This window comes from Suncus etruscus, chromosome 7 (genome assembly GCF_024139225.1).
Source record: "Suncus etruscus isolate mSunEtr1 chromosome 7, mSunEtr1.pri.cur, whole genome shotgun sequence".
Lineage (NCBI taxonomy): Eukaryota > Metazoa > Chordata > Mammalia > Eulipotyphla > Soricidae > Suncus > Suncus etruscus.
This window is the reverse complement of record NC_064854.1, coordinates 85,695,924-85,722,055: the sequence shown is the minus strand read 5'-3', so window position 1 is coordinate 85,722,055 and position 26,132 is coordinate 85,695,924. Positions and strand designations below refer to the sequence as shown.

The 26,132-nt window shown below is 39.9% G+C and overlaps 1 protein-coding gene across 1 annotated transcript in view; it reads right to left on the bottom strand.

The window, feature by feature from the left end:
- CNTN6 (contactin 6) overlaps nt 1-26,132 on the bottom strand; it is a 254,912-nt gene that overhangs the window by 193,361 nt on the left and 35,419 nt on the right. Inside the window, exon 3 of the mRNA XM_049776825.1 lies at nt 2,666-2,792. Coding sequence (XP_049632782.1) covers nt 2,666-2,792 — 127 coding nt within the window. The remainder of the gene's footprint in view (nt 1-2,665; nt 2,793-26,132) is intronic.

Below are 26,132 nucleotides of genomic sequence, written 5' to 3'. Positions count from 1 at the left end.
CTCCTTTCCTTTCTCCCTTTTCTCCTTCTGTTTTCATTACTTCCTTCCCCTTTTTCCTTTTTTACTTCCCCTTTTCCCCCTCCCTTCTTTCTGTCTCTTTCCCAGTTTCTCATGGACATGAGTGAATCTTTTTCTATAACAGAAGTTCTTAGGATAATATTAAAATTAAAATTTAAAATTTTGTTGAATTGAGTGCTAACTGAAACATTACTGCTCTTTGGTTTATTATGAAGAAAACTGGGTGTGAGACTATCATTTAAGCATTAATAACAGCTCCTTGAGACAGGAAATGGTTTATTGGTCATCGCACAATCCTGACATGTTCCGGTCTCAGGCTCAATTCCCAGCACTCTGTGGTCCCTGAGCATTGACAATTGCAAGTTGGAAGCCTGAAGTACTTTCAGGTTGTCAGGGAATTCTCCACCCTCTCCTACAGAGCCCAAGCAACACCAAGCCTCAAATCACTGGCTCTGTTTCTCAAGAATCACCACTTGAGCCTCCTGAGCATCATTTGGGCATTCTCCACAAAACAGAACAAATGACCTGAGCTCTTTAATCACTCTTCCACTCTCTCTAAAGCTTCTGACCTGTGAGAATTTTAAGAAATGGTATTAGGAATTACCTGAGTGTTCCATCTCCCATTTATCAGAAATAAAAGCCATTTGGCAAATGGAGAACATGAGCATTAGATTAAAATCTGCCAGAAACAGGCATGTGGCACTTTCCTGCCTTCCCAAAGCCAGCATATATTTTATAAGTATGGGCCTGATTCAGCCTCTACTTAACTTAATAAAGTTCCAGGCTTTATAAAAATTCTTCTATCCATACCCTCTATGTTTTTTTGGGTGGTTTTTTTTTTTTTGTTTTTGTTTTTGTTTTTTGTTTTTGGGCCACACCTGTGATGCTCAGGGGCTACTCCTGGCTCTGCACTCAGAAATCTCTCCTGGCTTGGGGGACCATATGGGACAATGGGGGTTTGAACTGTGGTCCGTCTTAGATCAGCTGCCTGCAAGGTAAATGCCCTACCACCACGCCACCGTTCTGGCCCCCGTACCCTCTATTACAGTCCTACCAGACCTAACAGTTAAATCAATTCTAAAAAATATACAACTTTAGTACCAAGTTATTCAGAAAAAAAATGGTGATCCAAATTTTACTAATGCAGGTGGTTTGTTTTTAAGGAACAAAATAAAACAAATGGTTCTGAAAGGAATGATAAGTGCTTAAATTATCAAGCCTCATAGCAAGGTATCCCTATCAGAACTCTGAGAGGGTAAAAATTCATTCAGCATGTGCAGGGAAATGATTGAACTGCTCTCTACTTCTGCTGAAAACAAGAGAAGTTGAAATTTCTTCAACAAAGCACAAGTCTAGCTCATGCCTTTAAGTCCTTAGCTCACAATATAGATGATTCCTAAATCAAAGAAATTCCAAATAAGTTATATCGATTTTATTATTTACACTCATGAAGAAAAAGTTTTTACTGAAGTAAATTTACTTATAAACACATGAGGGGAGAGAAATACATGTTCAAGAAACACATATACTCTGAAGTGGAGAAAAACAAGTAAGCAAAGACAAGGTTCATTAGAGGACATGGACTTGAAAGAGCCTGATTAAGCTATTTTAATATGAAATAAAAATTAGAAAAAATAAACATGTTTGTCCAAAACAAATTTAGATTGTTAATTTTTGTGGATGTTAACTCAAATCCATTGACATAATTTCAGACTTGAGATTTCATTTGAAAGCCAAAGCTTCAAGAAATGTACATGGTCTGTGGGTGTTCTTGCACTCACATGGAAAATATGATGATTATGATTATAAACAAGGTAAAAGTTCCATATCCATTGCAGTGCACCTTGGCTACTCTTACCTCACAGGTTTAAAACCTGCACCACCAGCAGTTGCCGTGAGATAGGAGGTTCCCTCTGTGTACCGCATGGCCCACCTACTCCTCCTTCTGCTCATTTAGAAAAACAAAACTACTAAAATGTTTTTTATTCACACACATAAAATAAATAAATGTGTGAATTACACACAATATAAATCAAATTATGCTTTGACTGAAGCCTTGTAAGAATATAAAACCTTCGCTGACCTTTTTCTCCCTATTAATTCACATAAAATATGTGAGAAAATTTCATTTCTACTTGACCAAAATAAAAATTCATTTTCTTTCTTAGGGGGTATATTACATCTTCACCATATTTTCTAAAATGAGTGTTTGGGCCATGAAAATTAAGCTAATAAAATGTAGATATTATGCTGATACCTCTGAAGGGAGTTTTCTGAGGCAGAAATATCCCAAATACACAAAAAGTGATATTAAACACTGATCAGGAGTAGCCCCTGAGAACTACTGGGTATGGCCCTCAAACAACATAAAGTCCCACTTCCTTTGCCTTCTCCTTCCTTGTTTCTTCTTTCTGCCTCATTTCCTCACTCCCCTCCTCCCAGCATGGGCACAGCTGAACCTAGAAACACATGGGGGAGAGCAGGCCTCTGAGAACTCCCTGGGGTGAAGGGGCTGGGACATATATGTCCTCCAACAGGCATCCCTGACCTTAGGGGCTGGGATCAGAGTATCCTGCAGCCTCGTCCTCCATGAGGCTGAGTCTTACTAAAGCTAGTGGTGGCCAGAACAGTCCTGGTTGGGTCTCACCTGTAGTGTGGTGGTGGGTACCCATGGGCAGTGCAGTCTAGGACAACATCTGGTTGTGGAAACTCCAGAGGTACGGTGACATCCTGAGGCTCCCTGGTGAATGTGGGATGACTGTTGAGTCCAATACCTGAAAAGAGGAGAGGAGACAGGCAGTGGAGATCTCTGGGCAACAGAGAATGTTCCAGAGGCTCTGATAAAAAAAAAAAAAAAAGCAGGTGTGGAGCAAGATATAGCTTTCACCCACACAAGTGAAGTCCTCTCAGGGCCTGGTGATAGAACAATGGTGAGGGTGTTTGCTTGAACACACATAATCCAGGTTCCATCCCTTGCACCTCATCTGGTCTCCTGACCTCACTACGAGTACCCCTGAACGCAGCTGAGCATTGATCAAAAACAGAAAAAAGAGAGAACAGTAGGCAGACATGTTTGTATCTCCAGCACACAGCCACAGAAGAGCCATAGAGCCTGGGAGTTTGCAAGAAATTAACCCCAGCAATACCATGTCATGACCAGTGTCTGAAATTGGGTCAGCAGAAGCATCAGGATGAGCCAAAAATGTTCTTGTCACTGTGTCTCTCTGCTTTGTGGTCTCTATCTCCCCAAATTGTGCCAATGAATACAGAAATAACAGTGGGTAATTACCCAGCCACATTACCCTCAGGTGAAGCTGAGCTGGCTGCCACTGGTCACAGAGTGTGGGGTCTCCATAGATTCCCAAAGAGTGTCACAAAACCAGGGAACAGGATTGAGTCCTGCTGCCAGTCCTCCCAAAGCCCCAGTGGATGTCAGTCACCTCATGCCAATACCTCAGCCCCAACTGGCCCTGGGGCAACTATTGCAGACCAGGCACTTCCAACGGCCATATCTGGATGCTGGATGTCTACTGTGTGAGCCTCGGGACAAGCAGCCACTGTCTTTTCTGCCCCTATCATTGAGTATAGGGAGTTTGGTTAAGGAGAATGAGAGAGTGCACAGTACCCCTTGGAGCAGCAGTGTATATCTGATTGCCTCACTATTCTTACCTCAGCTATAGCTTGTGGTTCTGCCTGGCACTACCATAGTTTCAATACTAGTTGGCTTCCGACTCAGCATGAGTGCCTCTTTATTGTTGGTCTCTCTCCATATACTGGATGCCACACTTCCTTACTTTCTGGGACAGTACAGGAGAGAGACTCTCTACCAGCCCACTCAAACAGCTCACTCTGAACACTGATCTCATGAGCCAGAAGCCATGTGTGTTCTGTGACCCTGCTCTGTGGGGTTCTTGTGTGTTCATGAGTGTTTATAGGGCACATATAGTTATACATATTTATAGTGCTTACCTCCATTTATACATGCATGATTTTAGAAACATAAGCATAATTATATACATGTAGTTATCTCAGACTTCTCTTTGAGGAATATACATAGGCATGAGGAACAGATGTAGAACTACATGTCTGTTTGAATTCAGTACCTCTGCCTGTCTCCTGTGTCTATACTTCTTACATATTTACATATATATACATATACATATATATGTATATATATGCACATCCCATGCCTCTGTCAGCTGCAGTATTTTCATGTTAAAAGCATGAATGGCAGATTTCCCTATGCAGACATGTTACAGCTCATCTTGCTTCTCTGCTCTCAGCGTGGCCTGTGTCCCCCCAATTTGGTCGTGAGCTCCAATTTTCATGACATACTGATGTATTTCTCCCACTGCCTCCCCATGGCACATTGCAGGGACAACAGTGCCCTAGGCCCCATGAAGGCCCCCATTATCTCAGGGGGCTCTAACCCTGCTTTCAACTTCACTGCCATACCACTCTGATTCCAGCCCATCCTCAGATGCAAGCTCTGACCCTCTCTTGGTAGGCCTCCCTCAGTCTCATAGATACTATTCTTGACCCACTTACCCTTGAGACTTTGCATGGCTATATTCCAAAGGAAGGAGGGATGTTCTGACTCCCTTTGGGACCCCAGATATCCCCTGTATCATCCCATCTATATTAAAGATGAGCTGAATATTACAGTTCTCAACTCAAACAGGGGTTGAAATCTCTCCACATTGGGAGATGGGAGAACCTCTCTAAATGTCAGTAAGGTGCAAGCCTCCACTGAGAGGAGGGGTATGATTACCTAATGTGAAAAGTTGGTGAGCAATATTCCTTTCTATAAAGAAAAGAAAATGGTTTGTGTATCATTTCTCAAGCTTGAAGGAATGAAAAGGAATGGTAATGCTATTAATATATTCACAATAAAACTGAAAAACAAAACAACTGCTTGCCAATGGGAAACAAAGACCCAATCTACAGGAAAAATATTGTTAAAGAAAACCTAAAAATTTTATGAAAATACTTTATTTAGAAGAAACAACATAACTTGATGGCAAGATGTAAAATAAACAATAGAAGTAGAGAAAACAGCAGGGCACAACTTAAGAATGTACATCCCATTTCAAACAATATCACTAAAGAACCAGGACAATAATTAAGAACAGATTGGAAAAACTTCCCCCTGCAAAGAGTCAATTGCTTAATACTAGGAAAACTGGAAAGCATTGTAATTAGTATAGGTGAACAAGCACTTCTAATAAAGCAATTGAAGGATAGTGATGTTGAAAGATAAAGGTAAAGATAAAGATCCAATGGAAGTGATGACTCTTGAGAGAGACTCATGTACATATGATAGAAGGTAGCTCCAGAAACAAAGATTTTAGTACAGAGAAAACAGTGCCCTTGATCTTGTCTGAGAAAAATCAGGGCATATAACTATGAGCTGCTGCACAAAGATAAAAACCCATGAAAATGCCAGGTCAGCTGGAAGCACACACTTCTATTTTAGATTTGCAATGGCACTCAACATTCTGTACCATGCTAAACCTTGGGAATAATAGAACATTAATGATTAATCATGAAGAAATGAGTCTGTGAAACCCACCTAATTAAAAATGAAGCCACACACAGACTTCCAGAACAAAGGAGGTATGAGAGACCCTGATGCTTCGCATGGAACCTGGCATGTTAGTCTCACACTGGTTTCTCTTAGGATGCACCAGTCAAAATAACACCACGTGTCACGACAATGTTCATGTCACAATAAAACTGCTTTGACAGAAAACATATTACCGGGAACAGAGATAGGATACAGATACCAACAGCTTCTGCTGGCTACATTCCTGACATCTTCACTTTTCCTTTTTTATTGTTGTAATTTATGTTAGCCGAGTCAGAATGTACATTTTATGACTGAAACTTAACTACAAACATGTTTGTAAGCATGGTGCTTAAATAAAGATATTATTTAAAATATAAATAAAACATCATTTCTTTTGAAAGATAGTACTCTTATGTTCATAATAGCCAAAGTCTGGAAATAACCCAAGTGCACAAGAATACATGAGTGTATAAAAAAGCTATAGTACATCTACACAATGGAATATATCTTGGCTATAAGATGAACTCATGTAATTTGATAGGATGGATCTAGAGTGTATCAGGCTGAGTAAAATCAAAGGGAGAAAGACAGACACAAAATGATCTCATTCACACACGGGATATAAAGAAACATAATAGAAAAATAATTAAACCCCCAAATTAATGGGGAATAAAAATAAGATTATTAGTAGGCAGGGGGCAGGGAAGAGATAGGGCAGGAAGGGGAATATTATGCAATGATAGAGGGAAGGACTGAATGCTGAAAGGAGATAAAGTGGCATGCAAGACACCCTAACTGTAATAGTATAAATTATAGGACCTAAAAGGGAAATTAAAAAAAAAAAGAATGTCTATGTAACTTTTAAAGCCCAATCATTCTGACATCTTGTACTATGTAGTGAATCTATTATTCTTAGAAGATTTTTTAACTAAAAAATAAAATATCTGTGACTGTTGTGTCTCTGAAGCATGGCAGATATCTTGGGCCTTCTCTATGTTTACTTTAGCCTGGGGACTTTGATCCTGTCTGGCATTCTTGCCTGAGGGCTCGCCTTTTCCTGAGGTGAGTCTTCCCTGCCCAGAAACTGTGGAACTAGCTGACTCTGCTGTGTCTCTGAAGCACAGCAGACATCATGAACTGTCTCTCTGCTTGCTTCAGCCTGGGAACTTTGACCCTCTCCAGGATCCTTCCCTGAGGGCTTGCCTTTTCCTGGGGTGAGTCTTCTCCACCCAGAAACTGTGGAACTAGCTTACTCTGCTGTGTCTCTAAAGCATGGCAGACATCTTGTGCTTCTCTCTGCTTAATTCGGCCTGGGAACTTTGATCTTCTCTCGCATCCTTCCCTGAGGGCTCACCTCCTGAGGTGAGTCATCCCACCCAAAAAGGGTGGAGCCAGAGGAGCACAATAGTTCTGCTTCACTTTGCGGCCATATACTCACAACACGTAGAAAAATCCACAAAACAAGTGTGACAATGAGGAAACAACACAATCCAATACCAGGCATAAAGAATGAAGATGGCAACTCTGATATCCCAAAAACGACAAAGCACCGAGTAAGACTCTCAGATATGGAGTTTAGTGAAGAAATATGGACAATGTTCACAGTACTCAAAGAAAGCATAGATCGAGTTGAACAGAACACTAATAATAATAAAGAGGATATGAAGATAGAAATCAAAAAGCTCCAAACTGAAATTACAGGTCTGAAAAACTCAGTAGACAAATTGAAAACCATAATGGAAAGTCTCTCCAATAGGGTAACAGCAGCTGAGGATAGAATTAGTGAGGTGGAAAATGAGATACATAACAACTCCATACAACAGAAGAGATTGGAAAAAAAAAACACATTAAAGCAAATGATCAGACAATAGAAAAATTACTCAAATATTGTGAACAGATGAAAAAAGAAGTCTTTGATAAGCTCAATAGAAACAATTTAAGAATCCCAGAGACCCAGGAAGAAAATCCCCAGGAAGAATCAACAGTCAAGGACATCATTACAGAGAAACTACCGGATCCAAAAACTACATGCAACCAAATCTTACATGCACAAAGAGTACCAGATAAAAGAGAACCAAGGAGAAGCACCACAAGACACATCATAGTCACAGGACAAATCCCACAGATAGGGATAGAATAGTAAAAGCAGCAAGATCAAAAAGGGAAATTACATTCAAGGAAGCATCCTTGAGATTTACAGCAGACCTGTCACAAGAAACACTCAAAGCCAGAAGGCAGTGGTGGGAAATAGTAACAAAACTCAATAAAATAGTGCACCCAGCCAGATTCACTTTCAGGTTTGATGGAAGTATACATAGCTTCATGGAAAAACAACAACTCAGGAAATTTGCAGACTCTATCCAGCCTTAGAGGAAAAACGGAAAGGTCTACTTTAAAACAAAATTGACCAACAGACACAGCAAACTTCTACACAAAGATGGCATTAAATCCCATGACAATTATCTCTTTCAATGGACTAAGTGTACCAGTTAAGAAACACAGAGTGGCTAAATAGATCAAAAAAATGAACACAACCTTCCTTCTGCTACCTACAAAAAACACATCTGAATAGTCAGAACAAACATAGACTGAAAATAAAAGACTGGAGGAAAATTATCCAAGCAAACAACACCCTTAAAAAAGCTGGAGTGGCCATACTAATATCAGATGACACAGACTTTAGACTCAGAAAAGTTGTAAGGGACAAAGATGGACATTTTGTACTAATCAAGGGATACGTACAACAGGAAGAAATCACACTCCTAAACATATATGCACCCAATGAGGAACCAGCAGATTATTTAATACAATTGTTGACAAATCTTAAAAAAGATATCTAAAACAACACAATAATTGTGGGAGACCTCAACACTGCCCTGTCACCCCTTGATAGGTCAACCAGACTGAAACTGAATAAAAATATATTAGCTCTGTAAAAAGAAATGGAAGAATGTGGACTAATATGTATATATAGGGCACTCCATCCTCAGAAACCTGAATACACATTCTTCTCCAATGCACATGGGTCATTCTCCAGGATTGACTACATTCTAGCCCATAAAACATATCTCCATAAAGTCAAGAGGATAGAAATAGTGCAAACTTTGCTGATCACAGGCACTGAAATTAGACATATACTACAAAGGGACAAAAAAAAAACTTTAATACCTTGAAATTAAACAGCTTAATACTGAACAATCAGTGGGTCAGAGATGAAATCAAAGAGAAAATCAAAACATTCTTGGAAACAAATGACAATAAAGAAACAAATTATCAGAATTTATGGGACACAGTAAAACAGTACTGAGAGGAATATTTATAACTTTGCAAGTACACTCAGAAAGGAAGAAGGGGCCTATATGAAGAGCTTAATTACACAGCTTATAAAGTTAGAAAAAGATCAACAAATGGAACCAAAAATAGGTAGTCATAAGGAAATAACAAAGCTTAGAGCAGAAATCAATGAACTGGAAATCCATAAAACAATCAGAAAGATCAATGAAAGCATAAGTTGGTTCTTTGAAAAAATAAACAAGATTGATAGACCATTGACAAAACTCACAAAGAAAGAAATTTGATAACCCATATTAGAAATAAAAAGGGGGAAGATCACTACAGATATTTCAGCGATTCAAAGAGTAATCAGAGACTACTTTGAGAAAATCTATGCCACAAAACATGAGAACCTTGCAAAAATGGACAAATTATTGGACTCATAACCTTCCACAGTTAAATAAGGATGAGGTAGCATATCTGAACATTCCCATCACTATTGAGGAAATTAAAATGGTGATAAAAAATCTCCCCAAAAATAAAAGCCCAGGCCCAGATGGATTCACTCAAATTCTTTCAAACCTTACAAGAAGAACTTCTACCAATACTTGTCAGGCTCTTTTATAAAATTGAATAAACAGAAACATGTCCAAATAATTTCTGTGAAGCTAACATCACCTGGATACCAAAACCAGATAGAGATGCTGCCAAAAAGAAAATTACAGACCAATATTCCTTATGAAGACAGAGTCAAAGATCCTCAACAAAATTCTGGCAAACAGAATTCAATGCATCATCAAGAAGGTCATTCACCATGACCAAGTAGGTTTCATCCCGGGAATGCAAGGATGGTTTAACATTCATAAATCAATCAACATAATACACCATATGAACAAAAATAAAAATAAAATCATATGATCATATCAATAGATGCAGAAAAAGCATTCGATAAGGTCCAACACCCATTCCTGATTTAAAAAAAACCCTTATCAAGTTTGGAATGAAAGGAACTTTTATCAATATAGTCAAGGACATCTACTATAAGCCAATGGCAAATATTATTATTAATGGAGATCAACTAAAAATATTTTCCCTAAAATTGGTATAAGACAAGGCTGCCCTCTGTCACCACTCCTATTCGACACAGTAGTAGAATTACTTGCCATAGGGATTAGGAAGAAAAAGATACCAATGGAATCCAGATAGGTAAGGAAGAAGTCAAGCCCTCACTCTTTGCAGATGACATGATAATATATTTAGAAAACCCTAAACCTCTGCCAAAAGCTTCTAGAAACCATATATTCATATAGCAAAGTGGCAGGCTACAAAATTAACACGCAAATGTCAATGGCTTTCTTATACACTAATAATGATAGAGAAGAAATGGACTTTAAGAAAAGAATTCCATTCACATAGTGCCCCACAAACTCAAATATCTTGGGGTCTACTTAACTATAGAGGTAAAGAACCTATACAAATAAAACAACAAAACCTTACTTCAAGAAATAAGAGATGACACAAGGAAATGGAGACACATATCCTGTTCATGGATTGGCAGGATAAATATTATTAAAATGGCAATTCTCCCCAAGGCATTGTACAGATTTAATGCAATCCCTCTAAAGATACCCATGGTATTTTTCAAAGAAGTAGATCAAACACTCCTGAAATTCATTTGGAACAATAAACACCCATGAATAGCTAGAGCACTCCTTGGGAAAAGAAATATGGTAGGCATTACATTCCCAAAATTTTAGCTGTATTACAAAGCAATAGTTATCAAAATAGCATGGTATTGGAATAAAGGTAGATCCCGAGATCAGTGAAATAGACTTGAATATTCAGAGAATATTCCCCAGATGACAATCAATTAATCTTTGATAAAGAGGCAAGAAATCCAAAATGGAGCATGGAAAGCCTCTTCAACAAGTGATGTTGGCACAACTGGTTAGCCACTTGCAAAAAGTGAACTCAGACCCCCATCTAACACAATGCACAAATATCAAATCCAAATGGATTAAAGACCTTGATATCAGGCTTGAAACCATAAGGCATATAGAACAACAAATAGGTAAATCACTATATGACATTGAGACTAAAGGCATCTTCAAGGAGGAAAGAACACTCTCCAAAAAAGTGAAAACAGAGATTAACAGATGGGACTCTATTAAGCTGAGAAGCTTCTAAACTTCAAAGGAAATATTGCCTATGATATAAAAGCCACCTACAGAATGGGAGAAACTATTAACCCAATACCCATCAGACAAGGGGTTAATATCTAAGATATAAAAGGTACTGACAGAACTTAACAAGAAAAAAGCATATAGTCCTATCAAAAATGGGGGGGGGGAATGGATAATTAGACAAAAAATAAATACAAATGGCCAAAAGGCACATAAAATGCTCCACATCACTAATCATCATGGAGATGCAAATTAAAACAAAAATGAGGTATCATCTCACACCACAGAGGCTGCACATATTAGAGAGAACAAGAACAACCAGTGGTGGAGGGCATGTGGAGAGAAAGGAACTCTTATTCACTGCTGGTTGGAATGCCATATAGTCCAGCCTTTATTGAAAACAATATGGAGTTTACTCAAAAAACTGGAAGTTGAACTCCCATATAATCCAGCTATACCACTTTTAGGGATATACCTTAGGAACATAAAAATATAATTCAAAAATCTCTTCCTCACACTGATATTCATTGCAGCATTATTTAGAATAGCCAGACTCTGGAAACAACCAAGATGCCCTTCAACAGATGAATGGCTAAAGAACTGTGGTACATATACACAATGGAATATTATGCAGCCGTCAGGAGAGATGAAATGATGAAATGTTCTTATACATGGAAGTACATGGAATCTATTATGTTAATTGAAATAAGTCAGAGAGACAGACACAGAATAGTCTCAATCCTCTATGAGTTTTAAGAAAAATTAAAGTCATTACTGTATTAAGGCCCAGAGACAATATAGTTAAGAACTGGAAAGGCTGAAAGGACTAGCTCATAATTTGAAGCTCACCACAAAGAGTGGTGAACTCTGTTAGGGAAATAACTACACTAACAACTAACAGGACAATATTAAAGAATGAGAATAGAATGCCTGTCATGTATCCAGGGGGGGGGGCTTGAGGGGACATTGGTGGTGGGAATGTTGCACTAATGATGGAGGGGTTCTGTTTATAACTGAAACACAACTACAAACATGCTTGCAATCATGGTGCTTAAATAAAAATTTATATATAAAAAATAAAATATCTTTGGAAAATAATATCTTTCATGTGGGTCATATTAGAGTTAAAATATTATTTTTTTCCTTCAATTTTTGTCTAAACTAAACTCATTCTTATTTTAATATGTATATCATGATTACACTTTTTGGATGATTTTTGGGCTATACACACAATGCTTAGGGTTTTCACATGGTAGTGCTCAGGGAACTATATGAGGTGCCAGAGACCATATCAGGGTTAGCTACCTGCAAAGCAAATGTTTTGCCTCCTTTGCATCTCTCTCAATCCTTGATTATAGCTGTATAAATAGTTCTGCTATTGGTTTGTCCATAAGGACAATAATTGGCTTTAACTATATACCCAGAAAGAAATACAAATGTACCAACTTTTACTTTTTTTTAATTTGATGTGGTGAGTTTGATTTGGAATAAATTTTCTCATTTTCTTTTCCCAGTATCCAAGTTTGGTTGTTGAAAATGAAGATGCATTATGCTGAACAGAATAATCACTTTTTAATGGCAACATTCCATGACACGCATATACATATCCATTTTAGTGTAACTCAGGAGATTCATCTGGTATACTGGAGAGACCATGTGGGTCTGTGGATAGAGAACATGTTCTCATACATGCAAGGCATATAAGCTCTATCATGGGATCCACATCCCCAGATTTTTTTTATTACTTCTAATGAGTCTCCTCAATTTTCCACACTCCAGCCCCTCCCATGCCCAAAGCCAAGGCAGCAGAGTTGACACACATTAGTGCTGGGTCTGGGCAGGGCACAAACCAGATGAACACAGAAATGAGGTTAACACCATGAGCTATGCTGTTGACACCCGCAAACCAATCCCCACTTGTTCTCAGGGAGAGTCTGCCCAGAGCATGGAGTCACTTTCCCACCTGCTCTCAGAAAGTACCTGCCTGCACTGCAGATTCTTCCCCACTTTCTCTCAGAGAGTTCATGTCTATACCACAGACACCCCCCCCCCCACACACACACATTTTCTCAAGAAGAGTCTTCTCTACTCTGGTCCCTAACCCAATACCTAACACTGGACTCTTAGGAGTGAGGATGCAGGTCAACAGTCTCTCCCAATGTGGGGCATAGAGTTTCCCTGGTTACAGGTGTGGGAGAATTGGGGGTCTGAGCACTGTGAGGGGGAGTCACGAAGACACAATACCAGGAAAGGATCTATAAGCAGTGACAGATGAAACCAATACTGTGAGCTGAGTGACAAATCCTTGCAGTTGGCAGTGGGAGGGCAATCAGTGACATAGCTGTACATATACTAGAAAAGACCAATGCACCCACATGACACAGACACAGTCCCATTTCCATACTGCACAGTTATGTGATGCAGGCTGGTAAAGGCATGAGGAGGGGTTCTTTATGGTCTTATCAGGTCCAGGTCTGGCTGCTTGGAGAAGATAAGAGACCCAGTTTCCTGTCAGTTTTCCTATCTGCTCCAGGTATCTCTTGAGTGCAGGGCTCTGTTTTATGTCTGACCCCACCTGCTGCAGGATCTCTAGCACCAGAGATCACCTTAGAGAATTGATACAGTAATACAGACCACTTCTGCCCCACCTGCTTTTTTCCTCCACTCTCAGAGCTGCAGCTCTCTGTCCCATTCTGTTAGTCTCCTTTGAAACTGCAGTTCTCCCCAATCTCAAACTCCCTCATTTGGAAAACAGGCGCATGATTTCTAGCTTCTCAAAGGAGTTTCCTATGGACTTAACAAACAAACACCAACAAGTGCTACAGGAGAAGCTGATTAATTCCTCAGAGTGTGAGTCAGGATATGAGTAAATGGGCCACTAGTATCTATCCCCCACTGCACTCCCACCCTAGTCCAACAGCTTTCATGGGGAAACACCAGTGCATGGGGGCAGTAGCAAAGCACACACATGATTCTTCTACACAGCCTATAAGCCTTCTCCACCTATGTTCCATTTCTGCATCCTCCACCGTACTCCATCTGTGTTCCTTCCCTAAAGTCCTCCCCACAGGCTCCCCCCGGCCCATCCTACCAGTTGGCCAAGTCATATACTGTGAAGTCCAGTTACCCACAGCTCCTGGCTGGAAAATACAGAAGTCTTGAGAGTGCCAGAGATGGGACTGTGCATCTGTGCAGGAAAGATGAGCAATGACATCCTGCTACAAGCACCTGTATCTGCCTGAGAGCTGTAGGGTAGAAGAATCCACATAGACTTCAGGGTGGCTTCAGACTCTACACCCACCAGAGAGTCTTCTTCACTGTACGAAGGGAGTGGGGTACGGGTGTCCTGCTGAGAAGCCCAGCCTCTCTATTAATCCTTTCAAGGCTTAGTTCTATAGAAATGGGTTCCTACCTCCTCACTCCAGTGTCTGAGCATAAAGAGCTTCTCACAACATATAAATTTGCTCTCTTGTAAATGTGTTTCAAAGAGAAACCCCTTACCTGCCTCCCTTCCTGGTCTATTCTTCCTCTGTTCCTCCTTATTTTATTCCCCTCTTCGCCTCTCCCTCCATTTTGCAGCTAATCCTCTATTTTCTACTCCTAATTCTCTTTTCCCATCCTTCTCTTCCTTCTCTCTATCCTCTCCCTGATCTTTATTTCTCTTTCCTAAGGGCCTTCACTACAGGAAGTTGGCACAGGACAGGGCAGTGGCCAGTGAAGAAATGCAGAAAAAGTTTCATACACTTCACCTAAATAATTTTTTCAAGCTTAAAGTTATAATTTTATACCATTGTAAAAAATAACAAATTTTTATGAATAAAGACTTAAGACTCAAACATAAAGAGAAAAACATCAAGTTTGCTCCTGCAAAATAACCACCATTAGATTATTATTGCCTATAATTCAATGATATTTTCAATTTTTAGTCTCCATTGACATTTAGTTAAAAATACAATATAAGCATTTTCCCTGCCATTAATTGAAACTTATGAGTTTTTGTTTTTTATTGAACTCTAAGCTGGGAAAGTTTATAATACTGTGTTATGTGGCTGGTCTAAAAGGGAATATTTATTTACATTGCTCCCTATTTTGGTTCTGTTATAAATAAGATACAAATAAAATAAATTTTAATACTTCTGCTGATTTTGTTGGCATTCTTTTCTGGTGAAATATTTGATTACTCTCCCATGCTCTAGTCCCATGTTTAATTCCACCTAATACAACCTAAAGAAGTGGAGAAACTTAAAGCAGAATTCCCTCACCCAGTCTATGGTGTAGATGATATTTGACAGTTTCAGGTGTATCAGGAACTAACTTGATATAGCCCCATTTTGAGACCTCACACAACTCTAGAAGCATTACTGCTCCCCTTTTCTCTGCACCACAGAGGGAAGCAGGTGATATCGGGCAGTGAATCCAGGATCCTGTGCATAGGAGAATAGGTCTCCCAACTGGCGACTTATGAGAGGACAGGGAGTGTATGGTATTCATAATGCACAGGCAAGACCCATCTATATTGTGGAAGCCCGGGGTCACTTTTGCAGCCTGGAAGGTGTGATCTCAGTTTGTGTTGCTGCAGAGTGGGAGCCAGACTGGCTGTTACAGTGCTCTGTAACAGGGTCATTGCTCCATAACATCTGTCAATAAGATATCCTTAAAAGCCAGGTCTGAGGCCAGGAGCACTATGATACTTCTCACACTGCTCATCCAAGGGAGAATTCAAAGTACTAACATAGAGAAGCAAACATCTATAAAAACATGGATACATGACTAAAGTTTTCTTTGGTTTTAGGCCAATTCTGATGATGCTCAGGCATTATTCCAGGCTCTCAGGAATTATTGCTGATGGTAATCAGTGAACCATGTGGGATGCCAGAAATTGAACCCAGGTTCACCACATGAAAGTTTAGTGTTCTCCTCTCCTCTCCCTTCTCCTCTCCTTTCTTCCCCCTTTCCACTCCTCCCTTATTTTCCACCTTCCTTCCCTCATGTCCTCTCTTCCTTTATCCTCTTCTCTCCTGCCCTATCATTTTCCTCTTCTCTCCTCCTCTCTACTATCTCCTTTCCCTTCTCCCCTTCTTTCCTCACCAGTCTCTGTTTCTGTTTCTGTTTTCTGTTTCTCTCTCCTTTCCTCTTTCCCTCCCCTTTTATTTGTTTTGTGAGCCACACCTAGTAGCGTTCAGCAATTGCATCTTCCTCCTTCCTCTCCACTCAAGGATCATTTTTGTAGAGGCTGCTAAGTATAGAGCCCAGGTCAACAGCATACAAGGTAAGGGCTTTTCCCTTGGCATATGTATCATCCCAAGAGTATGTCTTCTTCAGTGAGAATTATTGGAACTATTTCTTCCATGAGTTGGAAAATGAGGGGATTCCTGGCATCATACTGACTCCCATGTGTCAGCACTGGAGAGAGCTGACACATATCTCAGGTTTCAGAAACATTGCTGTGTGTAGATATCCTCCCAGTAGGGAACACCCCTTTTATGAATGCTCCCAGGTGACTATACTTTCCCTTTTCCTGAGACTATAAGCTTTTCTAAATCTAGTCCTGATGCTCGAGTACCCACTTCAGGAGAGGCATATTCCAGCAGCACTAAAGAAGAGCGGGTATCTGTCCTGATAGTATCTATGCCAATGTGATTCCACCCTGGCCTTGTAAGATTAACAAAGATGGTATCTGTGGAGCAGAAGGAAGCTCTCTACCCACCCTCAGTACAATGGAATTAAACCCTCTTCAGAGGTAGCACACAGAATGCCTGCAGCAAGCTCATAGGCCACCTTGGATCTCAAGAAAACTACAGAATTGCTTTAAGATGACCTTAAAAAATTAAATTGTCAATGCAATACCATTACACATGCAAAGAAAAATATTTATAGATGCATGATTAATATTTCCATTTTATTAAACTTTTAGAGTATAATTGGGTACCAGAAGCACCCATGCAAGCTCATCATTTTTCTGTTTCTCTACTCATAAAATGTGTGATATAGAATATAAATATAGGCACTCTGTCTCTGAATTATGTCTCTGAAGTTACAAAAAGAGCCAGGAATAATGAGGCTCCCTCCTCTCCCCTCCCGGTGATACCAAGGCAAAGTCAGCTGTGCTAATGCTAGACAGGCTGGTGTTACATTCTGGGATAAGCCCAACCAACCATGTCCCAGAAAAGACCTTTCTTTTTTTGCTGGCAGAGGGGAGGCAGTGAAAACACTGGAGGTTATGATTCTGCCTCTGACTATAGTACTAGGTAACACAGCTACATGGTCCCTGTGTACCAGAGTGGCTGAGTGAATCTGGGAAAGGGAGGTAAGTCATCACCTTCTTGTCGCCTCTCTTTGGAGGTGTCTGCTGCACCTCTTTGGAGCAAGCCTGAGCTGCTCAGTGAGGAAAATTCTGGATGATGGTTATACAAAAGGGGTGCTGAAATAACAGGGTGACAGGGGCAGTGGTATAGAAGTTAGATATGGTAGTAAGAATTTGGGGTGCTGGGCAAGGTAGGAGCACTTTGGTGTGCTGGGTGAGGTAGGAATATTTTGGAATGCTGAAGGAGGCTGTGTCTGGCCTCAGATCTCTCCACATGGTTGGAGAAATACTAAGCCTTTTCACAGGTGTTTTCTGTAAATGTGATTACTGGCTACACCCTAATAGATTATAAACCTTATAGAATAGAATGAGATGCTCTCAGATTTCAATTTTTCAGCCAGAGACTCTAGGAATATTTATACAGATGCTATTACATGACAGATGCTGATGGCAAGGGGGTTGTGCATTCAGGGTCCTAAGCCAGGTACATCCCCCACAGCTCAGAGGCACATGCCATATCATGCTGGGATCCAGGCCTACCTGCAGGATGACCAACCCTGAGAAAGCCCAAACCCAAAGACTTGCTTGAGGATATAATCAAGAACTGTCACTTGATTTTTAAACAGCAAAAATAGGCTGTTTACTTGTCACCCAACTTCTATGTCTCTGAACACCCTATAAAGGCATCCACCTTGTCCTTGATTAGGTCAACTAAAATATAAATCATCTTGTCAATCATAATGGCAACTCTGAAAGCAGAAAACATTGTTAATGTCCATTGCTCGCCCAGTGAGTGAATGGGACAAGCTCAGTGGCTATATGAAATGGCCCCTCTTCCAAACACAGAGCCTCACAAACCCTGCCTGTGAACCGTGTGTTTTAGAGCCACTAGGCTTTCCTGGGGAGTAGCTGATGGGATGTGGGTTTCTCAGATCCTGCCCACAAATGCTGAAAGTCCTAAGTTAGAACTAATCTCCCGGAAAACTTGTGAGGGGACATTTGGGAGTAACCCCTTGTCTTTCAAATTACAACTAATGATTTGTTAGAACAAGGCAGCTCATGGGAGTGTACTCTGGCATTTTCTTTCTCTCTCATTTACTGACTTGTGAATGAAAGAAATTTATCCCTGTTCTCATGCTTCATTCATTCTCTCTTCATTTATTCTTTTTTCACATTCATTCTCTCTCCATCACACTCATTCTCATTCTCTCTTAGTCATTATTGTTCTCTCTGATTTTTCTCTCTCATTATCTCTTTCTCCCCTCATATCATTCTCCCTCAGAGCAGGTGACTTTTCTTCCTTCTATAGCTCCTTTTTCTAAGTGCCCTACTAAACTGATTTGTTCAGTTTCTGACTCCTTCAGAAGATGGAATGCATATCAAAACAAGCTGGGTTTCCCTTCGCCTGAATTGTGTGTGCTATAGGTGAGCACCTGGGTCTTGGAAGCAGAATCAGTGAAGGCTATGCTCTTAACTACATCTGGTCGCTTCCCACCATGTGCACCTTTTGGCAGCACAGTACAAATATGTCAAGTAGACTGATGCAGCAGATTTCTGTTATCCAGGTCATCTGCTGGGAGAGTGTAGCTCCCTCCAGTTTGGGTGGTGCTGAGTCAGAACCCTTGGAGTATTGGGTACTTTGACCCTGATAGCTACAGCTGTTTTCATTATATGCAGCTTCTGCTCAGGCGTTGAGGCCCTTCCACCCCTAGACCTATGCAGAGCTGAAGCACAGATAAGAAACCGTGGTTATGTCCTAGTTCCATGCTGTGATCTCAAGAGATTTTTTACGTTTGTTCCACTGATTGCTTTAGTCCTGTGAGTACCCTATCCCTTCCACAGTTTGCTTCTGCAGCCTCCAGAAGGCTTTTGTCAAGTTTTGCTGAATCCATAAAACCACATGATCTGTAAAGTTCAAAAGTCACTGCTATTTCCAATTAACTGAGTAATGTGGTCATCTACTGCATTTCTCCAGAACTGTTTCTGCTCTCATAGAAATTACTTCTTTACTGAGAACTCTCAACACAAGACCTATGTCCAGACACACTTATGCCCAAATGTGAGCGAAGGAGGGTTTGGAAAGAGATACATGAGACAGAGCCTTTTCACAAAGCAGTTGTAATTGTGACTCATGACAGTATTTTTACCATAGGATTGTTAAGCGTACACATGACAAAGTGTTTCTACCATATAATTGTAAGAGCAACATGACAGAGTATTTCCATCACAGACTATTATTGTGAACAGCACTTTCACCATGGAATTTTAAGAGCAAGGCATGCATGACAGAGTGTTTTCACCATAGAATTGTAATAGTGACACATGCTAGCATTTATACCACAGAACAATAATAGAGACACATGATAGCATTTCCACCAGAGAGCTGTAAGAGTGACACATGAGAGAGAATTTCCACTACTGATTTTTAAGAGACACATGACAGAGCATTTCCACCATAGAATTGTAATAGGGATGAGTGACAGCCTTTTCTCCATAGAATTTTTATAGTGACACATGACGCCATTTCCACAACAGAGTTGAAACAGTGACACGTGACAGTATTTCTACCACAGAACTGTAAGAATTACACATGACAAAGAACATCTACCAGATACTCATTTTAGGTATGAATCATCCCCAAACCTGAACTGTACTGAGATAATGAGGAAATAAATTTTGAACACTGTCACACTTTAATATATAATTCTAATATCAGTTGGCCTATTTTTATTTTGAATAAAAACTGTGATGAGAAACCTTGGAAGTCCCTACAGAGAACACAAACTCCATTGATCCACTGATTCATGCAGCCATTCAAAGGAAGATAGACAAAGTGAGGAGGGGGAGGTCTTTGGATCTTTGGATAGCATGCCTTATTCTACAGAGGCTGAACAGATCCCACCTACATTTACGCTTTGTATTAATCCCCCACTAATGGGACTAACAGGCCAGTATTTTTTAACTCTGCAGAGCTTCCAACCCCCTGTGTATTTGTGTCTGAATGCACTTTTGAATGTGAATGAGTGTGTGAGAGTGCAGATGTATGTGCAAGTGTGTGTCTCTATGTTCCAGTGAATGTAAGTGTATGTGTATATTTGTCAAAGAATGTATTTGTGAATGTGTATGTTTGAGTATATGTATGTGAAAGTGCATAAGAGTGGGGGGGAGTGTGCATGTGTATTGTGTGCAAGTGTGACTGAATATGTGAGTGAATATGTTACTATGTATGGATATGTAAGAGGGTATGTGGTTACCATGTGTATGATCACACACCACTGTACATGGTGAGCACACACTCTTAGCATATTTAGAGACAGTATTACCCATGATAGTCATCCTGGCACTGCAGAATATGGAATGACCCTTTCAACCTTGATGAGAAGATGGTGTTTAGGAATTTAATTTCAGGGATACATGGGTGATGGATATCATATAAAGAGAGGTATAAATTAGCCTAAAACAAGACTGGAAAATTTAAAGAACAATTTTAAAATGTAATTAGAGTGTAAAGAAAGAATACAACTGATAAAGTGCCTTGAAGTGGAGTCCTTTACAGCAGTGACTCCACACTGATTACATACATCCTATACACTCTCACAGGAAAAGGTAGAATCAAGGTCTGTGGGCAGAGAGAACAGATGGACCCAGAAGAGAGCATATCCTAAACAACAGACTTGTGCTTAATATACCAGATTATTCTCCACACAGGTCCTGAGCATGCACTAGCATGTCTGGCATTGCACATCTCCTAATGTGTCCCACACAGTACACAGCTACAACATTCATGCATGTCTGCATCTAGAGACAGACTCATTGCACACACTATGAACCTACATCAATGACTAATATTCAGAAAATGATCATCCTGTGTCTTAACTCTATGAGACAATCTAGGCTGAGCACACTCTGCATCATGGGCATTAATACTGGTGGGCTCCATTATTGAGTCATAGAATGACTTGATGCCCATGAGCACATTTGAACTTTCGATTTGAACTTCTGGGATGGATTCTTGTGCAGATTTTGGAGGCCTTGCTTAGTGCCTAAGTGAAAGCCAGGCTATTTCCATCCAGTTCCAGATCCATCCATTCACACTCATTTAAAAATACTGTGGCATTTGCTTTTGTAAAATGTAATGGCATTGGCTTCAGAGTGATAGTACAGAGGTTAGGGCACTTGCTTATCAAGTGGTTGACCAAGATTCAGTCCTTGGCATTCCATATAGTCCTCTAAGCTCAGCAATACAGAACTTAGAGTAAACTTTAAGTTGAATGCAGAAGAGGAGTAACCCTTAAGCACAGCCAATGGTGGCCCAATAAACAAAAACAAACAAAAAAAACAAATAAACATCCCACCAACTGCTTAAGTCCTTATGTCTTAATGAAAACAACTCTAAAAAACAATGAAATAAATGACAACTGATCAGTTGAAAATCTGTATTACTATATCACTAGGAGAATTGTTGATCCGTTCCAAGATGTGGGTAACACTTCTGTGGCCCTCTGGTCCCCTCTCATCACAGCTTTTGAAAAAACGAGAAGAGGGCAGAATAAATCCAGCTGAGAAATCATCTATCAAAAGTCACAAACTATTGTTTGAAAGCCCTAGTGTTGAAGACGGCTGACTTTCCCTCTCTTGAGGGAAATGACACAGACTATAGATGTCTGTGGAGCCATGGGTTAATGCTGGAGACCAGGAGATATTTGTACAAGCTGTGGTATCATTGGCCCATTTCCCCATTATTGCCTACTCTAGCTCTCATTGTAACTTCTCAAGTGTGACTGCACATTGGTCCCAAGTCCCCCCAAAACTTGTTAATGGCATGACTGGTTACACAAAATCATGTTTTGTTTTCCCTGTAAGCTCCAAGGAGGTGGCTATTTTTATCTCTAGCAAACAAGGATGGACAGTGGACCCTGGATAATGCCCAGGGGAGAGCTACTTCAGTGAAAGGAACATCAGCAATTAATTTATGTATTTTATGCCTTAAAATGTAGGAAACACAAACACATGGGTTTGTAAGCTTGTCAGTACACTCCTTTCTGTTGGTCATTCTAGACAAAATTGCCAAGCATGCTAGATGTCAGACACCATTCTTGACAGATACATGCAGCCATACATGTGGATAACATATGACCACCTACAGAGAACTGATCATTTTCTGGATGCATGAGAGGCTGGAACACTAATGACAACAGGAAAGAACTCAGCTGGACTCATGGAGTCTGACAGGACCTGGTGAGGGTTCTGGGGAGATGAGACAAAGGACAGTAGTGACTGAGTATTGGGACAACATTACCAACCACAGAAAGGCTGGCAGGGGTGGCCAAACACTGAATAGCCAGAGGTCAGATGAATGAACATTAACCTGGTTTTCCTGGAGCTCCCTATGACAATACACAAAGGTTTCATGTGTGAGAGTATAATAGAGGAGACTGACTAAAGTCAGGTGGCCTAAACATTTCTTAGTCAGATAATGGAATGGATGTTAGGTCTCAGGAAGGTTTTATGTAGAAAACTAAATATACCCCCACTCTGTCTTACATTTGTCATAGCTGTATGGCACTTCAAAATGAAAACTGGTACAGTCAGCCCCTCAGCTCACCTGCTACCTCCTGCAACTGCATCAATAGAAAACATGAATCTACCTTTTCTCTTATGTCTCCTCTGCACACTCATTGTTACCTCCCATGCCAAAGAAAGGGGGATTTTTTTTCCTGATATTGTTATCATTCCCCCATAAAAATAATCTCACCTGAGGTTCTAAGGATCAATTACTTTGGAGGAAGATTTGATCATCATATAACCACCCTTATGAGTAGGAAATGCAAAAAAATGGTATTTTCAGCATTTTTAAATTGGGCCATCTCTATTAGAAATTGCAAAGATGCCACTTGATTTGAAAATATAGCCTGGTGTTCCATTCCTAAAGGCACTATTATGCTAACAATCAATTTGAACAAGACCATAGGCAGATATGGGTGTAATGTACTCCATATTCATCACACTCTGACCCAGAGGAATATCCATTATGTGCTTCTGGAATCCTTGAGCAAAGCAGTTTTATTACACCTGCCAATTTTTATGGATTTTCTGTGTGATACATTGTCTTCTTAGAAGAAATTCTGGTCACCTAAAAATCTCAACATTTCAAAATATGTGTGTGAGTGACATTGGAAAGGAAAATTCTTTGCAAAAAATTGTTAACATGGGCTGAAGCAATAGCACCAATGGTAGGGCATTTGCCTTGCTCAAGCTGACCCAGGCCAGACAGTGATTTGATCCTCCAGCATCCCATATGGTCCCCAAACTAGGAGCTACTTCTGAGCACATAGCCATGAGTGAACCCTGAGTGTCACTGCGTGTGGCACAAAACCAAAAAAAAAATTGATAAATTTTCTCACCTTTCAGAATGAATAAAAGCTAAGTTTGGGGTAAACAATCAAGGAGATCTCTCTGTGAAGACAGCTCTCTAAAGAGCCCTGGACCAACAAGCCCAAGGAAACAAAAATGGCGAATTAAAGGCCCAGCATCCTCCCTCTAGGGAAAACTTATCTCAGATTATGTGGTTTAGGGAAAAAAAAGATGAAAGGAAGAGATCTAATGCATTTTTTTTCACAAGAAAATTGTGTAACATGAATCTAATTATTTTCCCCTTTAGAATAAAGATGACACATTGAATCACATATTACTTGGATAAATAAAAGTTAATAAAAGAAACAGGATTTTTCAATCTAATATGTGTTCTGAGAATAATAACATAATTTATTTTAAGACAAAAGTTCTTTTAGCAATACTATGCTGATTCAGTATAAACATTTAAAGGGCACAGGTTAATGTTAGATTTTGACAGAGAGCTGAAACAGGAGGGTTAGAAAAGAAGGCTTCTTCCACATATGTATAATTTGGGGCACCTTGATAAGTCAGTACTGTTAATTCTGAATCTACTATTAGAATGATACACTATGACTTAATTCTGGTTCTTTGTTACAGGGAACTAAAGTGACAGAAATCAAAACAATGCTTCCCTTTGAATGGTATGTTATTGTTCCGGTCTCCCTCCCTCTGGGCAAAATTCCTTTATATTTTTGACTCACTGATGGTTAAATGTAATTCTGCATATTTTAACTTCAACAAAGCTTTTTCAAGGAAAATAATGTCTTTTCCTTTTGGTGGACTGCCACATCCTATTTTGTCTCTGACAACTTCTATGTTTCTGGCCTATCAAAGATTGTGTTTCTTTCTTATTTTTGTTGATGCCATTGTGAGGACACTAAAACTTCTAGACCTTTAGGCCACAATGTGGGTTTGAGTGGTACAGGAGCTGCACTGAGATCCTGAATTACTGTGCCCTGTGCTGTGGCAGCAATGCCACCCTTTACTGTCTCAGTGTGTCCACTCACCTACAACCACCCCACTGTATTTCCCTTTCCCTTTTATGCCCCACCTCCATGTCCATGAATGACATTAGCGCTCTGTCCAAAGAAGTTAGAGCTCAGCCCTGGAATCAGGTTTTACCTGGAACCCTGATCAGAACCACAGGTCAGGAGTCTAAGCACACTGTACTTGGTCTCAGTGACAAGGTCCAGCCCATGTCAGTCCTGGAAGACCCATAGCTAAACACACTGGGAAAAGCCATCTAGCCCAATCATAATTTTTTCCTGCATGGCACCATTTATATGCTTAGAGCGTTTTTATTCCAGAGGATTCTATGAGGAGTGTCTGATTCACAAACTTCTCCAGATCTAGGTCAAAGGAAGCACATATTGATGTGGAATAAAAATTCTTCTAAAGATTTTTCTCATTGTCATGGAACACATTTTAGGCCACCTTTTCTCTATTTTGGTACTATTCTGTTTTATAATTTTTTTTTGTTTTTTTTGTTTTTGGGCCACCACTGGTGACACTCAGGGGTTACTCCTTGCTATGCGCTCAGAAATCACTCCTGGCTTGGGGATCATATGGGAATACTGGAGTTCAAAACAAGGTTCATCCTGGCTCAGCCATATGCAAGGCAAGCACCCTAATCTTGTACTACCTCTCTGGCCCTGTTTTCTAAATTTGAGGCAAAATACTTCAACTTCAATCTTAAAGACTCAACTATACAGAAAACAAAAGACATTTCCTCTACTAATGCAATAATCATTTAATCACATTCTTTTAATAGGAAATTTTTTGTTTGTTTGTTTGTTTTTGTTTTGGTCACATCCAGCAGTGCTCAGGGATTACTCCTGGCTCTGTGCTCAGAAATTGCTCCTGGCAGGCACAGGGGACCATATGCGATGCTGGAATTCGATTCATCATCTGTTCTGGATCAGCTGCAAGCAAAGCAAACGATGTAATATCTCTCCTGCCCTTTTTTTTTTACCCTGCTCTCTTTTACTAGAAAAACTATATTGATGTAAAATTTACTTTAAAAATCTCCTTCCAATTACTATGGAAATTGACAATGCATCATTAAAATGTTAGTTCTAGTTAAATCAACACTGGAGATGCTTAAAAGTCTGAACCATAAGGAAAGATTCTGTATACTAGGCTTCATTCTAGCATCTATGCATAAACCAAGACCTCTAATTTACAGAAGAATGACTACAACAACTGTGAAACTGTGACAGAGCATAACTTCTAGAACCATAAAGAAAGACTCTATTCTGGGCATTGCCCATATACCCCTGAAGCATTGGCTATCTACAGAAACAACCAAAATTTTCTACATCACCAGGAGGCAAACTCCCAACCTAGGAGACCCTACCAATACCCTTGCATTGACTTTACTCCAAGGAGT